The sequence below is a fragment of the Mus caroli genome, chromosome 11 (assembly GCF_900094665.2).
Source record: "Mus caroli chromosome 11, CAROLI_EIJ_v1.1, whole genome shotgun sequence".
Classification (NCBI taxonomy): Eukaryota; Metazoa; Chordata; class Mammalia; order Rodentia; family Muridae; genus Mus; species Mus caroli.
The window spans coordinates 105,705,807-105,722,728 of NC_034580.1; the positions used below are offsets into that span (position 1 = coordinate 105,705,807).

General features: G+C 43.3%; 1 protein-coding gene across 1 annotated transcript in view; it reads right to left on the bottom strand.

Annotated features, from left to right (window-relative positions):
- Positions 1-12,040, bottom strand: part of LOC110305676 — a 40,111-nt gene extending 28,071 nt beyond the window's left edge. The window contains exon 1 of the mRNA XM_021177741.1: positions 11,833-12,040. Coding sequence (XP_021033400.1) covers positions 11,833-11,900 — 68 coding nt within the window. The 5' untranslated portion in view covers positions 11,901-12,040. The remainder of the gene's footprint in view (positions 1-11,832) is intronic.
- Between the last annotated feature and the right edge of the window lie 4,882 nt (positions 12,041-16,922).

Below are 16,922 nucleotides of genomic sequence, written 5' to 3' on the forward strand. Positions count from 1 at the left end.
TCTTCTTCTTCTTCTTCTTCTTCTTCTTCTTCTTCTTCTTCTTCTTCTTCTTCTTCTTCTTCTTCTCCTTCTTCTCCTTCTTCTTCTTCTTCTCCTTCTTCTCCTTCTTCTCCTTCTTCTCCTTCTTCTCCTTCTTCTTCTCCTCCTTCATCTTCTCCTTCTTCTTCTCCTTCTTTGTGGACTGAAGATATTAGCCATGGATATTTTCCTCCCCGTTAAATTGTTTGTGCACCTTTTAGGATCTCCCAACACGGGTCTTCAGTGACTCTCAAGCACCCACCATCTTACTCAGCATAGGTTTTCCTGTCCTTCCTGACCCAAGTCTGTTCAAGCCTCCACCCTCTCTGTTACTCCCTCCTCAGTGATGTTTCAGGCTCCAGAGACTTGGTGACTTGGCCCAAGTTTCTCCCTCTGTCCAGAATACAGCGGTTTCCTTCCTCATGCCCACTCGAATTCCTGTCCTCATTCTCCTGGGAATATCTAGGGTCACTTCCTTTGTATCCTATCCATGCATGACACCTCCCATTCCCACCTCCAGGTGCAGACCCATCTTTCCCCTGGTCACCACTTGTGAGTAAATTCCCTTTTGTAACAAGCCAGCCACACTTTAATGTTCAGGCAGGTCACAGGTCTTTTTTTCTCTTTTATGGGATGATAGGTTCCATGAGGCCCTGGGTTCTGCCTACTGTGAGCACAGGTATTTCTCTGTCATAGAGCGCTGTGACTGGTGTGAGGTGGACAAACTCTATTTCATGGGCAGGTGGGAGCACATGGGAAGGTAGAGAGAAACAAATCAGTGATTCCAAATATTAACTAGAAGGGAGGGAGAGTTGAAGTGTGTGTGTGTGTGTGTGTGTGTGTGTGTGTGTGTGTGAGAGAGAGAGAGAGAGAGAGACAGAGAGAGAGACAGAGAGGGACAGAGAGAACTACATTACTACATTTAGTATTTGGAGTATACTAAGCAAATTCTCAACCACTGAGCTATACTCTCCTTCCAACACCCCCCCCCCCGCCATTTTGACATAGGGTCTCATGTAGCCTCAGCTGGCCTCATCCTTACTATGTAGCTGAGGATAGCCTTGAACTTCCAGGTTTGCCTTCTGAGTGCTAGGATTATATATATGTGCCACTATATCCTTGTATGTAGTGTTAGGATCTAAACCCAGGGGTTTGTGTGTTTGTGTGTGTGCATGTGTGTGCATGTGTTTGTGTGAGTGTGTGTGTGTGTGTTAGGCAATCATTCTATTAACTGAGCCACATTTCCAACCCCAACCAGCCTTTTTAATCCTTATTTTCATTTTGGTACAGGGTCTTGGTAGCTTAGCAAGGCAATTGAACTTGGAATCATCTTCTTTCAGTCCCCCAAGCGGCTGAGATTACAGGCCTGCACCACCAGGCCTGGCTTGCATTGTGTTTTTTGATCCACCCTAAATCCACAGTCATGACCAGAAAATCAAAGGAATGCATTTCTATCTGAGAAGATTGCGTCTGGGATTGGTTAAGGGTGCCTTGGGATTGAGTCAGAGTATTTTAGCCCTGGCTAAAGGTGTCCTGGGATTGAATCAGGCTGTCTTGGGATTGTTTAAGGGTGTTCTGTGGTGGGGTCAGGCTAGCCTAGGATTAGTCAATCAATTTTTAGGGTGTTCCATAATTGGGCCAAGGCTCAAAACTTCTCTCTTCGGTATTATAAGGTTATTCCATCTGCAGTAATACTGAGTGGTAATGTTATCTACTGGCTTTAATTATTTGTTTTTCTGCCCAAACTCAGAAATGAAGTTTGACCACCACCATCCTAAATGTGGACACTAGGATTCAAACATAACAGACTCCTGGATGGCCCCTCCTGTCCTCATTTGTCTCTAAACTATCCACACTGATACTGGACAGACAACTGGACATTTCCTTCAGCAGCCAGATGTAAAAAGTTGTATCATTTTTCTTTTATGGGTTTGAACTTGGTTTCTGACATTGTGGTTTCCAAAGCCTACATTCCCTTCTGATGTGTCTCTTGTTTCTCTCCAAAGACCCAACTTAAGCAATCCCTGTATACACTGTGGTGGGAAGCTAGGGAGGTTTTTGTTTTTTTTTTTTCCAAAGGAAAACAAAATTGTTAAGCTTAGGAAAACATCTGCTCTGTGTCCACTGGCTGGATTCCTCAACATTTCTAGCAAGCTGTGACACTTGAACTGACAAGCCTGAGGCATATTTTGGCACATTAAGAAAATCTATACTCGATAAATAAGTGATTATGTACTTCTCCAGGGACCTCTTCTGAAAGTGTTCCTCACACACCTTGTGATGATTCTTGTTTACAAAGCTGCAGAGGCTTTGGCAATTTACCTTATTAGGCAAATATGCAAATCTATCTGAGCCCACAGGACTCAATTAAGCCAGACCTTGTCAAGAGGAATGGAGTCATCCTCGGCTGCTGAGTAGTTGGGACGCTCCCGGAGAACAGCTACTGACACCTAAAAACTATTCTCATAAATACTGATGAAAAGTAATAATTTTTAAAAGGCCCCACAATCTAGTAATTAACAGGATGTGGCCAGATTTCTTCTCTCCGAAATTAAAAATGGTTATTACCACCCCCTCAATGTAATCAGAAAATATCTGCGGCAATCTTAACAAGTTTTAAAAAAGATATTATTAATATAAGTTGCTGTGGTGCTTGCTTGTACATTGCACATAAAAGTACTGGTATTTCTCCCCCTCCCATATATGCTTTATTGAAGGGGAAACATATTATTCATTGCCTTTATGCAGCAATATTTATTGAATTTTTGGTATCTCTTCTGCCGTCCACCCAACCCTCCATCCCGCCCCGGGATCTATGCTAGTTGCTAGAGGTCCAGCAGGATCAAGCCAGTAAAGAAATCAGGAAGGTAACTGTAGTTTATGGAAGGTGCCAGAAAGAAATAGAGGAGATGCCGAGGGAGAAGAAGCTGAAATTAGACGGTTGTAAAAGGCCCTTTGACAATAGAATTTAGAGCAGAAACCCTGGAGCCCATGGCAGCCACCCAGATGGAAACTGGGCTTCACAATGTGTGCACAGGAGAATAAAGTTTTTGAAGCAGAGTTGAAGAGAATCTGAGGGCCTGAGAGAAACCGCTGTGGTCAGAGCGGCTGAGATGGGAAGCAGCACGTGATGAGGCTAAAGAAAAGCCCGAGCCCGGCACAAGGCCTCATGGGTAATAACTATGATTTCAGATCGTAGTCTGAAAGCGATGGGAACCGAGGGAAAGCGCCATGATGGAATTTGCATTTTATGAAAGTTAATCTGGCTGACCTTTGAGGAACAGACTGAAGAGGGAAAAGATGAAATAGGGAGAGAGGGAAGAGGTGGGGAGGATGCGGAAGAGCGCACAGGACCAGTGTCACAGGAGATGGAGAAAGGAGGATGGATGACGGTTCTGGAGGCAGGACTGATAAGACGCGCTGATGCATCAGATTGAGGGGATTGAGAGAGGCGAGTGGATTTCTTTTCATATGTATATATCCATGTATATGTTCTGGTGCACAAGACTCTAAGTAGGCACCCTATGCCATGCTCAGGAACTCCACCCACTTCATTTGAGACACGGGCTCTCATTGGCTGGAAACTTGCCAGTTAAGCTACACTGGCTGACTGCTGAGTCCTAGGGATCCTCTTGTTTTGAATTCTCCAACGTTGGGATTGCAGGCAAATGTCACTATGCCCCGCAATTTGGGTTCTGCACTTTGAAGAGGGGAGGGGCGGCAACGTTGTTCTGGTGACCAAACTCAATCCTTCATGCTTCCAAGGCAAGCACTTGACCTGCTGAGCTACCTCCCCAACTCCATTGCTAGTGCTTAGAGACGAGTAGTGGGGTTGTTGGTGTCACTGGCTAATGGAGAACTCTTTGTTGTTGTTGGTGGTGGTTTTATTGGATATTTTCTTTATTTACATTTCTAATCTTATCCCCTTTCCTGGCTTCCCCTCTGAAAAACACCCTCCTCCTATCTCCTCCCCACTCCCCCTGTTCACCAACCCACCCACTCCTGCTTCCTATCTCTGGCATTCCCCTACAGTAGGGCATAGAGCCTTCATAGGATAAAGGGCCTCTCCTCCCATTGATGTCTGACTAGGCCATCCTCTGCTGCATATGCAGCTGGAGCTATGAGTCCACCATGTGTGCTCCTTGGTTGGTGATTTAGTCCCTGGGAGCTCCGAGAGTACTGGCTAGTTCGTATTGTTGTTCCTCCTATGGGGCTGCAACCCCCTTCAGCTCTTTAGGTCCTTTCTCTAGCTCCTTCATTGGGGACCCTGTGCTCAGTCCAATGGATGGCTGTGAGAAATACTTCTGTATTTGTCAGGAACTAGCAGAGCCTCTCAGGAGACAGCTATATCAGGCTCTTGCCAGCAAGCACTTGTTGGCACCCACAACAGAGTCTGTGTTTGGTGATTGTCTCTGGGATGGATCCCCAGGTGAGTAGTCTCTGGATGGTCATTTCTTCAGTCTCTAGTCCACACTTTGTCTCTGTAACTCCTTCCATGGGTGTTTTGTTCCCTGCTTTTAAGATGGATCAAAATATCCACACTATGGTCTTCCTTATTCTTGAGTTTCATGTGGTTTGTGAATTGTATCTTGAGTATTTGGAGCTTTGGGGCTTCTGGGCTAATATCCACTGATCAGTGAGTGTATATCATGTGTGTTCTTTTGTGATTGGGTTACCTCACTCAGGATGATATGCTCCAGATCCATCCATTTGCCTACAAATTTCATAAATTCATTGTTTTTAATAGCTGCATAGTACTCCATTGTGTAAATGTAGCACATTTTCTATATCCATTCCTCTGCTGAAGGACATCTGTGCTCTTTCCAGCTTCTGGCTACTATAAATAAGGCTGCTATGAACATAGTGGAGCATGTATCCTTATTACATGTTGGAGCATCTTCTGGGTATATGCCAGGAGTGGTATAGCTGGGTCCTCAGGTATTACTATGTTCAATTTTCTGAGGAAATGCTAAACTGATTTCCAGAGTGGTAGTACAAGCTTGCAGTCCCACCAGCAATGGAGGAGTGTTCCTCTTTCTCCATAACCTCACCAGCATCTGCTGTCACCTGAGATTTTGATTTTAGCCATTCTGACTGGTGTGAGGTGGAATCTCAGGGTTGTTTTGATTTGCATTTCCCTGATGACTAAGGATGTTGAACAATTTTTTTTTAAGGTGCTTCTCAGCCTTTCGGTTTTCCTTAGTTGAGGATTCTTTGTTTAGCTCTCTACCCCATTTTAATAGAGTTATTTGTTTCTCTGGAGTCTAACTTCTTGAGTTCTTTGTATATATTGGATATTAGCCCTCGCTATCTACCTATTCTATGCAATCCCCATCAAAATTTCAACTCAATTCTTCATAGATTTAGAAAGAGAAATTTCCAAATTCATCTGGAATAACAAAAAACCAGAATAGAGAAAACTATTCTCAACAATAAAAGAACTTATGGGGGAATCACCAGCCCTGACCTCAAGCTGTACTACAGAGCAATTGTGATAAAACTGAATGGTATTGGTATAGTGACAGGCAGGTAGATTAATGGAATAGAATTGAAGACCCAGAAATGAACCCACACACCTATGGTCACTTGATCTTTCACAAAGAGCTAAAACCATCCAGTGGAAAAAAGAGCATTTTCAACAAATGGTGCTGGCACAACTGGAGGTTAGCATGTAAAAGAAGGCAAATCTATCCATTCTTATCTCCTTGTACAAAGCTCAAATCTAAGTGGATCAAGGAACTCCACATAAAACCAGGGACACTGAAACTTATAGAGGAGAAAGTGGGGAAGAGGCTCGAAGATATGGGCACAGGGGGAAAATTCCTGAGCAGAACAGCAATGGCTTGTACTGTAAGATCAAGAATCGACAAATGGGACCTCATAAAATTACAAAGCTTCTGTAAGGCAAAGGAGGCTGTCAAAAAGACAAAAAAAAAAAAAAAAAAAAAAGCCATCAACAGATTGGGAAAAGGTCTTCGCCAATCCTAATGGAGAACTCTTAAAGAGAGTTTTCATAGGGAGCTTGGGGATGAAGACCCAGGAGGTCGTAAGTTGGGAATCCCATTGCTCGTGCTATGGAGAAACGAAACCTTTTGGCAATACTTCATTCGAATGCCAAGTCTTGTCATTTATTGCTGTAACTCTTAAAACCATGCTAGAAATATTCGAAGAACAACAGGCCACAGAGCTTGAGACACCTAGTTTGGGGCATGGAGAGCGATTCAGGGATTGACAATGCATTTAGCAAATGATGTAAGGGATGCAAGTGTGCAATTGTAGGTTTCTCTTTCTTGCGGCTTGCCTGGTCAGATCTTGTTATTGCTTTTGAAGTAGCTGGGCTCCAGGACATGTTAACCAGGCTCAAGGACATGCAGGTACAGGGAGAGTGTCAGCTGTGCTGAAAGGGATGGTCAGAGTATCTAGAGAGAAGAAGGATGATTCCAAAGGGAAGAAAATGAGCCAGAAAGATGACTTTGTGTGGAAAGGAGCTTGCTGCTGAGTCTGAGGGCCTGACCTTGATCCCTGGGGGCCATATAATGGAAGGAGAGAAGAGACTCCCTCCATCCCCTTCCTCTCCTTATCCCCCTCCCCCTTCCCTTCTCTCCCTCCCCTCACCAAATAATAAGTAATAAAAGGTAAGAAATAAAAGGCAGATAGAGAGTGCCTGATGCCCGTAGATGACACAACTTAATCATTGCTCTCCTTGTTTTCAAGGACATGTAGCTCAGAGTTTTAAAATAACTTACTCATTACAGTGAATTTTTCCTTTATAAACCAAGTATCTCACAAAAGGTGATAGCCCCAAAGCCATCTGTAGCATAATTCAGCAGAGCTGCCTTCGTATGAAATGTCACCGGCCTGTTTGCTCTCCTGCCAGCCTGCCCACTTCTGAGGACACACTGTCCGGTGCTCAGCCTTGCTTATCTCTACTTCTGTTTGCTCTTCTGACAGGGTTCGTGGTACTTTCAGGAAGCATAATATTTGGATGGTGGGTTAGGAGGTGACAGAGCAGAATGAGTAAATTTGAGGCTTACAGAGGGCAAGGCATCTGATCTGGAAGAATGGATGGTTGCAGGGGCTTCTGTTTTGTGCATCTAGAATCTTGGCACTGTGCAGGGCCCAGTTCTCTGTGATTGGTATAATACACTTGAGTTTTTGAGTGAGAGAGAAGCCTATCTTCAGTGCTTAGCATCATTGATCTCTGCTTTGTAACTTTAGGCTTGTGACTTCATGTCTCTGAACCCGTGTTGCCATCAGTAAAGTGTGGATAATTATAGATATGCAAACTGCAGGGACAATGGGAACTTGGGGAGAGTAATCGCTATAACTCAAGTAAAGCACTTAGCACACCACTTAATCATGCTGGGAAGCACCAAGCCTATTCTGTCCATCGTATTCTAATTATTGAGTCTGCTAACATGGCTGCTGGTTTGATGGGAAATACATTCAGGGTTTGGAACCCTGATGTCCTGAGTGGAGGGAGTTGAAGTGATGAGGGAGTCTCTCTACTGTACTCAGCAGTGGTTGTAAACTGGAAACTTCTGACACGTTGTACTCATTCAATTTTCAAACTCAATTAAAAATGTAAAATTAAACAATTAAGGGTGGGTGGGCATGGATAGGTGGGTATATTAGCCAAAATGAGCCCTTTCTTATACAGTGTAGACTGTTAGAACCAGGACAGAGCCACACACCCATCTGAGGTGGCTACGCTCAGTCATGGCTTTGAAGGCCATCTTTCCCCATGTTTCTCTTCCTTCTCCAGCTCCATGCCTGACTCAGACAATTCTGTTTCAGTCTTAGACCTTTAACGAGTGCATAGTCACAGTCCTTTGTCATCTCCTTGGCTCCTGAGTGTTTGTTTTTTATCCTCAGCTGGCCTATCTGTCACCTGGTGATGGTAATGTTGTTTACCACCAGAATCTTATGAAGGATCTTATGAAGATAAATTAACGCCGACATGAACAGATTTGCCAGGAGGGACAGAGACTAGCCACAGTTACCACCAGAAAGCCTTGCTAAGTGGTGGGCATCAAAGTGACCTTCCTAATAACAGAGTTACCATGAGTTCTTGGGGAAGTGGGAAGGACGTATATCCTCTTGGAGGAGATGGCCTGCTATCATTGGGCTGCTTAGTCTAGGCAACACAGAGGTAGGTACTGATGACACAATGCATTAGGAAGTAGTTTCTGAAAGATTGCCTGATGGTTCAGTGGGGTAAGGCAATGAGCAATTAAGACTGTTTCCTGGGGCCGCAGAGATGGTGCAGTTGCCACGAGGCATGAGGGTCTGAATTTGGATCATCCCTGCAATCCTACAGTTGGAGACAAGTGGATCCCCAGAGCTCACTGGCCAACCTACCCTCAGTAGATTTGATACAGGGTTCAGTGAGAAACGCTGCCTTATAAAATAAGGTAGAGAATTAAAATACAAGAAGAGACATGTGACATTGGCTTCTGGCCTACACATGCACATATGTGTGCATGCATCTCCTTGCCTGTTGACACAGAAATAAAGTTGTACACATGTATACACCACGACACATACATATGCAATGCACTCATGCATACACCAAATGTACAGCTTCTCTTACGTTTCACAGTAGTGGCTAAGTACACGGAGCTGCTATTTGCTGAGATCTGTAGGGTGATTCTAACACATGATCTAAACCCCAGGTGATTCTCCCCACGTTCAAGAATTCTGCAATCGTTCAAGGTTCAAACGGCTATGGATTGAAAGGCTTCAGAGGGAAGAATGCATAAGTCCTGCACATGGAAGAATGCATAGGTCCTGCACATGTGTGGACTTATTTTCCTTGCCCTCATCTCCTCAACAACACAGCATCACAATAATTTCCGTTGTATCAGGAAGACTGAGTGTGCAGAGGTGGCATGCAAATGCTACACCACGTGTTTCCTCCTGTTTTCAAATCGATTCTTTGATGATTTCATGCGTTTACAATATGTTTTGTCCATATCAACTCCCCTATTCCCCCTCCAACTCAACACAGATGACCTACCACACTCATTTCCCAACTTCATGACTGCTCTTCATGGTCCACTGAGTCCAATCCCTACTGCCCTTTCGTGCATGGGTGTTGGGCTACCCACGGGAGCACAGCCAACCCAACAAAGACCAGTTCCCTGAGGAAAACGGATCTCCCTCTCTTAGCAGCCTTCAGCTGCTAAAACTTCTCAGCTAAGGCTCGGGACCTCATGAGCCTCCCTCCCATCTATGTTGGATGGGAGTAGGTTTGATCTTATACAGATCTTATGCCGGTAGGCATGGCTGCTATTGGCCAGTGATTACAAAGGCTCTGATGTGTCTGGAAGGCATGGCTTCTCAGAAGTCCTCTGTCATCTCTGGCTCTTACCACCTTTCTGTGCAATATTCCTTGAGCTACATATGGAGGAGCCCACTATAGATAACTTATTCATGAAGACTGATAGTTTCACAGTTCTTCATGCTCTGCCCTCTGACCAGTTGCTTGGCTTCTGCATTGGTTGCCATACTCTGTAGAAGTAGAACCAGGCGCCCAGGGACAACTGTCCATACATAGATGAGTACTGACTTGTCTCTAGCATCCAGCTAAGTTGGGCCAATGGGCTGCTCCGGGGGGATCTGAAAAGATGCTAAAAAAGGCAATAAAGCTAGTGTTTATATCTTAACCTGAGAAGAAGGCTTGGGGTCCTTAGGACTTTAACTGGAGGTTATCATTCCTCTTTGTATAGTCTCTTCTGAATTTGATGCCTATTCCCTGAGTTCAGCAGGCCTTGGGCCTTGGGCTGCTAGTGGTTTCTTACAGGATTCCTACATTTTTATGGTATTTTGTTTTTATTTATCTTGGCTTGATTTCTCTGCTGCATTTCCCTTTCCTTCTCTTCTCCTTTCCATACCCTTTCTCCCTTCCTTCCCTACTCCCCTCTTTTATTTTCGTAGCCCTGCCTGTCTTTGAACCCATGATCACATCTACCCCAGCTTCCCAAGTTCTGGGATTATAAGTGGATTATAGTGGTGCTCTATTACACCTGGCATGAATTATCCTATTTTGAGTCAATGAAAAGTGATGGCATGTCCAAAGACATTGAAACAAATTAGAATGGCTCAAGTAGGAAATGAAAAGAGGGAATCACAGTTAACGTTCTAAATCTCAAGATGGAATTTTGAGTCCACAGCAAGATATCATTCCAGAAATAAGCCCCTATGGAGAAAGAACATGGTTTTCCAAACATCTATAGAGTATTTTTTTTAATATGCAAGGAGTCCAGCTAGATCCTGTAGGATAAATGTTACTGTATAGAGCAAACAGAGAAAATGACTGGTGAAAATTTCTAGTAGAGAGGAAGAAGAAATGGAAAATATTAGCAAGGGAGGAGGGAGGAGAGAGGAGGGAAGAGAGAGGAGGGAGGAGGGAGGAAGCAGAGAGACTCTGAGAGGGTACAACTGGTCATTGAAGAATGGGTATGAACTTCCTCCATCACCCTTAAGCAAATTTGGGACAGAGATTGATGATACATTAAAAACTCAAGAACCCCTAGACAGTGTGAGGAAGTGTTTATCCTTCCTAGCATCCCCACTGTGTCCACCATGGCTGAGAAGGGGTCCTCATAGTCTGGATCTTCTATCTCTGTTAGAGGTTACCCATGTGCCCAGGACAGCAATCTTGGCACAGCCTTGGGACCAGGGCAAGGCAGTAAGAGGGCATAGAGAGCAAGGGTCTGAGCGAATGTGGAGGTCACAGGGACCTTGGGTGTCAGCAGCAGATGACAGCATGGTATTCTACAAAGAACAACAGGGTCAGCTCAACCCCAGCAAACACTAGTCAGATGCTTAGGGACAATGGCAGTCTTTAGCCAGGGAGACCAAAGGCTCCAAGGACCTTTGGGACAGGGCATTTCCACTTTCTTCTTCACCTGGTAGAGTGGGGAGCTTGCAGTCTTTTCTCGGCGACTGGGTGTACCTACCCAGAATTGCTCTTCCTCCTTCCCTGCTAAGCAACGCTTTCTAGTCCCTTTCCCTATCCTCTGGAAACTTCCTTTAGTTGTTGTTTTCCCTGCCTGGGTTTAGAAAAGAGGAACGGGCAAAGGGGCTCCTGAGAGGGAAAGGTTCATTCCTTGAACTTAGTAGCTATTTTCTCAATGACGTTTGAGTTTATATAAGTGATCAGTTATGATGTAACAGGGGCATCATAGTTAAACCTCCACTGACAATTTCCAATCTTCTCCATTAGAGTAGATGGTGGCTCCAGAGGAAGTGAGCAATGACTTTATAAAGAAATAATGAACCAGGTATTATGGCACATGCCTTGAATCCCAGTGTTTATGAGGCAGAGGCATGAGAATCTCTCTTAGTTCTAGGCCTGTGTGTTCTATATCGTGAGTTCTAGGCCAGATGAAACTACATAAAGAGACCTTGTCTAAAATGCAATTATCATGAATTTCATCTTCTCAGGAAAATGTGCGAGTGTTTTCTGTACATTTTAATTTCATTTTTGGATTCTCTCACAAGGCTGATCCTTACCTGGACTGTCATTTTGACCCATGGAGTCAAGATAATAGGTGAAGCAGGGAGCTTTTGTTGAACACAATCACTACTTATACTTACAAAGTAATTTTCAATACAAAGGCACTAACGGAAATTAATACAAAGAGACAAATGTCTATCTACAAAACAAAAGCGTCATTTTGATTTGTCCTCTCTGTGTTAAAAATACTGGGTGGCTGACTGACCTAACCCTTCTGCCTGCCTCGGGAAATCTGTGGTACCCCCATCCTTTGCTCACACAAAGCCAAAGAGAGAGACATGAGCAATTACCTGATGCTGTCCTGTGACGTCAAGCTCTGGCTCGTTTGGGCGCTCTTCCAATTATTGAAATGGGACATTCTCAAGATGGTGTCCAGACTCAACAGTGTTGACAGGGGTTTTGCTATTTCCTTCCTTCTTAGCCGTTGCCTTTATACAAAACCCCAGGATTTGTGGAGATTGCTCTCCATCCTTTCTCTGGCATCCTAGATCCTGACTCTGAGGCTCTGGACTCCTTTGGAATGTTAACATTGTGATGCTATGGAAAGGGTGTTGGCAATATCATCCCTAGGGTTCCGAAGAACAGGCACTAGAGGACAGATGTTAGCCCTGTGTGTTCTCTGCACATCTTCCCTGGCTGTGTTCTATAGCCCATGACACTTGAGGGAAGTATTTCCCTTGGTTGGCTGAAGAATGGGTGTGGCACAAACACACAACCCTTCTTTTGCCTTCGTTATTCTGATCCAGAAGCATCTGAAGTTTTAAAGATCACTTTTCTTTAGCTTAGAACTCTGTCCACCTCTGAGAGGAGGGGAGGTCCCCGTGCCAGCAGCAGCAACTATGAGAGTGAATGTGCAACTTTGGTTGCGGAAACCACTACCTAGCTTTCACAGTGCTACCAGAGATGGCTGCATGAATCACATCAAATGTGCTGTGTTCATAATTTCTGTCATGGTTTTCTTTCTTACCCATAAAGAGTTGTGTCTCTGCCTCCCTGTCCTCTCCTCTTCCCTCTCCGCTCCCCTCCTTCCCCCTCCTCCCCTCCCCTCCCCTGCCCTCTTTTCTCCTCTCCCATCCCCTCCCCTCCTCTCCTCTCCCTCCCCCTATCCTCTTCTCTCAACACCTTCTCTTTTAGAAGGCCATGCCTCTTCTTCCTCCTCTTTCTACTGTCTCTTCTCTCTGTCTCTCTCTCTGTCTCCTCTCTCTCTCTCATTCAGTTCCTATCTTGCTACATATTATGATCAGAGATTATAATCTATGTGGCTTTAAATAAATTCATTGGAACATCCTTTATAGCCTGGAATGTGCTTAGTCTTTGAAACTATTTCCTGGACAATTGGAAAGAATGTAGATTATCATAAGAGTAGACATAAGGTTCTGCAGATATGACCAGGATCAACTGTCTTATGTTTAACTTCTACCACCATTATTAATTTCTTGATGACTTAATCAATTTTCAATAGTTTGATATTAACATCATATTTGAAAACATTCACAGTTTTATACTTCAGTTGGCTTTTGATTTCAACACACTTCTGTTTAGTACACAAAACACACACACACACACACACACACACACACACATACACACACACACACACACACACACACACACAGAAACACCAAGTCAAACGCTGGCTTGGCTATTGTCCAAACCAGTGTTTTAAGCCTATGCTCTTGATGGTTCCCAGCTCAAATTTGTCAATTTTTTGATTTGCTCTGAATAGCTTTCTGTCTCACTAAATAATGTCACAGTCTGAAATGTATTTAATTGTCTATGATGAAAGTGTCCTAATTTTATTAGTATTTTTAAAACATAACTCATGTTTCTTTGTTCTGATTTCTTTTTTGGATTGATGGTTTGTTTTTCTGGTTTTTTGTTTTGTTTTGGTTTGTTTTTTTTGCTTTGCATCAATTCTTTATTCCCATTTTCCTTTACAGAAAGACAAATCTTTTCAGTGTGTTTACTCTCTCACACTATTCTTTTAGAAGTTACTTATTCTAGTTAATGAGCATTTCAATGGGGGGGGGCTTATTTTAACATGCTATGCAAGCAAAACTCTTTCCTTAGGTTTATTAGGAGCCTAAATTTTGAGCATTTTAATGTCAAGGAAGTGCTTTGTTTAAATCAATGTCTACTTAAACTTAGTTTTCCCTCAAACTGCTACCATTGCTGGTTATAACAATTGTCATTATTTGTTTTTATCAATCTGACACAAACCTAGACCTGGGAAAAGGGAGTTTTAGTTGAGTTGCCTCCACCAGATTTGTCTATGGTCATGTCTGTGGGTATCGTTTTCTTGATTGCTGATTGATGTAGAAGGACCCAGCCCACTGTGGGTGGCTCCATTCCTAGGCAGGTGGACCTATGATGTATAAGTAGGGTAGCTGAGGAAGCCAGAGGAAGCAATCTATTAAGCAGTATTCCTCTGTGGTTTCTGCTTTAAGCTCTCCTGCCTTGAGCTCTTTGCCCTGGCTTGCCTCTGGTCTGGATGATGTAACCTGTAAGATGTCATAAACCCTTTCCTCCTCGAGTTGCTCTGGTTACGGTGTTTATCACAGCCACAGAACGCAAAGGAGAGCAACCGTATATTTAACATATTAGAAGTGCATTTCTGGACCTCATTTTTGTTTTACTCTGATTGTAACGCAGTCCGTAAACAAAAATCACACAGATAGGAAAGGGATGCTCCAGCAGCCTCATAAATATCTGAGGGAAGCGATGAAAGATGTGAAATTCTGCAAGGCAAGAGAGCCTTGATGGATTCAGGCCAACAGATTAAGGACCTCTAGAGCTTGAAACACATTTTCTTCTACTTTATGTGTTTGTTCATTAAGAAAAACTCCATGTAACAACTGAGACACTATAATATATGGTTTATTATTTATAATTTTTTATTGCACTTGCATTCAGACAGTTAACAATATATTTCTTCTGACTATGTCACCTATTATGTGTCCTGTGATATGTTGTTGCTTCCAGCCACTGGGTAGATTTATTTATTCTTTCTTTATTTAGAGACATTGTCTTACTGTGTAGCTCAGGCTTGGCTACATTCCATAGCAGCAGTTACATTCAGTTACTGGACAGTAATCCAGATACTGGAGAAAAGGGCCGATAAGCAAAATAAGACATTGTCATTTCTTTTGTGGGATAAAACTTGTGGAAGATTAGTCATTTCACAGAGCGGGGTTTGTTAAATCCCATCACCGAACACGATGCTCTTCCTTACTGGGCAAACATTAAAGAAAATATCTGTAAACATAATTAACCTTAGATAGCAAGCCCAAGCCAGAGCAAATCCCAGCCTGAAGAGGGGAGATGGGAATGAATTACTATTTCTAGAATAGTAAGCAAACAATCAAATGTTGCAAGTTAAAATCCTTCTAAAGGCCATGCCTCTACCCCTATTCACATCTCCCCAGATGGCAGAGAATGAAGCTTGGTCCAGGACAGCCATATCTGCTTCCCATCTTCTTCTCTCCCATTTCCCTTTGCCTGCCTCATTCCCAACCTCCCCCACCCCCATTTTGTGCCTTTGTTTCGGTTGTAATTATTTATCTCTGTTCTCTTCATTTGGAGAAAACAACCCCACAGCATGCCTTTTGACATCTCATGTGACCTTTGACTATTGGGTTAGAACGAATCTCAAACACAAGCAAAAGTAGGGTGGTCTAACAGTGTGTTGAAGACCTCCTCAGGTCTGCGGCTGGCAGGTGTTTGTAGCTTTTATCTGTGAGTCTGGGTAAGTCACTCACCTTCCCTGTGCTCTGGTCTCTTCATCCTCATAATGGTTCCTCCCCAAGAAGTGACCATGAAGGTTAAATAAGCTAACAGCTCAGGGACATAGAAAACTACAAACCGGTTGTCCAATATACAGTAGCTATTGTTCCAGGACCAAAATTTTTTGCTAGTTTAAAAGGATTGGTGGAAAGATAAATCAGGAAACACAATGTAAGTTAATTAAAATATCATCTGTATTCATAGGTGCATAAAAAGATGTATAGGATTTCCTAGCTTATGACTTACTGTATCATTGCTTTGTTTTATCTTTTCCAAAATGACTGTGTACTGCTTGTGTTTAAGGACATTCTGAGCTTGTGTGTTTTCTGCATGTGGATTCAAACATTCAGACTGTAATTGAGAGAGTCCACAGTTGAGGCCAGCCATCTTTCTGGCTTCACATTGTTGGGAGAAAGCCATTCACACAGGTAACCTTTGTCTAACAGAAAGCCTTTCCCAGAATTCTAAGGCGTCTTGGTGCTTAGAAAGGACGTCACAGTTCTCAACAGTGCCCGGGGTAGAATTTCATCAGAGAAAATCAGATCGTTTTTTTCCCAATGCCCTTAGGGAACAAACTATTTTGTATTCTATTTATTGGGGGGAGAGAAAGAGAGTTGGATCACAGTCCACAGGGAGTGGAAACCAGAAACTCTACCTAATAGCGTAGGGTATCCAAAACACTCTTGCTTAATCCTCTATTCCTCTGATGTTTCTTGTCCTTCTTTAAAAACAAGGAACAAAATTGTTCTTCTAGTTTTAGGGGAAGCAACCATGGCAGATTTCCTGAGAAGCCTCCATGTTGTGCCATTGTTTCGGTTGTAATTACTTATCTCTGTTCTCTTCATTTGGAGAAAACAACCCCACGGCATGCCTTTTGACATCTCATGTGACTTTTGACTATAGGGTTAGTTACTTCAGCTATGTGCCAGCCCTAAGTTGTGCTGATGTGGCAACTGCAAACTGAGACATAAATACTGAAGCAAGAAATAGTATCAAATCGACTTTTAATGGCATGTCATTATACCCATGTGTGAGAGATGTACCATCTCTCAACTCTCACCCGAGAAGCATATGTTTGCAGTAGATAGCCATTAACCCAGAGACCCACAACTGGTCACGATAAAGAGCGTAACTGTGAACTGCTCATCCTTAAATGAGCCTTTTCTATTATATAACCTCCTCCCGAGACTCAGGGATCATGGCAGACGAGGGGACAGAAAGAGCTGAAGAGCTAGAAGCGGTAGATGACCGTAACAGCATGGTGTTCTCTGGACGGTGTGCTAGCTGTCCCTATAAACTCACAGTGACCATGACAACACGTGCAAGTTCTTAGCAAGCCCAAGCCAGACCAAATCCCAGCCTGAAGAGGGGAGGTGGGAATGAATTCCTGCTCCTAGAAGAGGAGCTATTGGCAATGGATGGCTGCCAGGAGAGGGAGAGTTAAGTAGTTTTTTTTTTTTTTTATAATTTAAAGAGCATCTGCTATTATGCATTTTATTTTTTTTAATTTTTAATATTTTTATTACATATTTTCCTCAATTACATTTCCAATGTTATCCCAAAAGTCCCCCATAGCGCCCCCCACTTCCCTACCCAC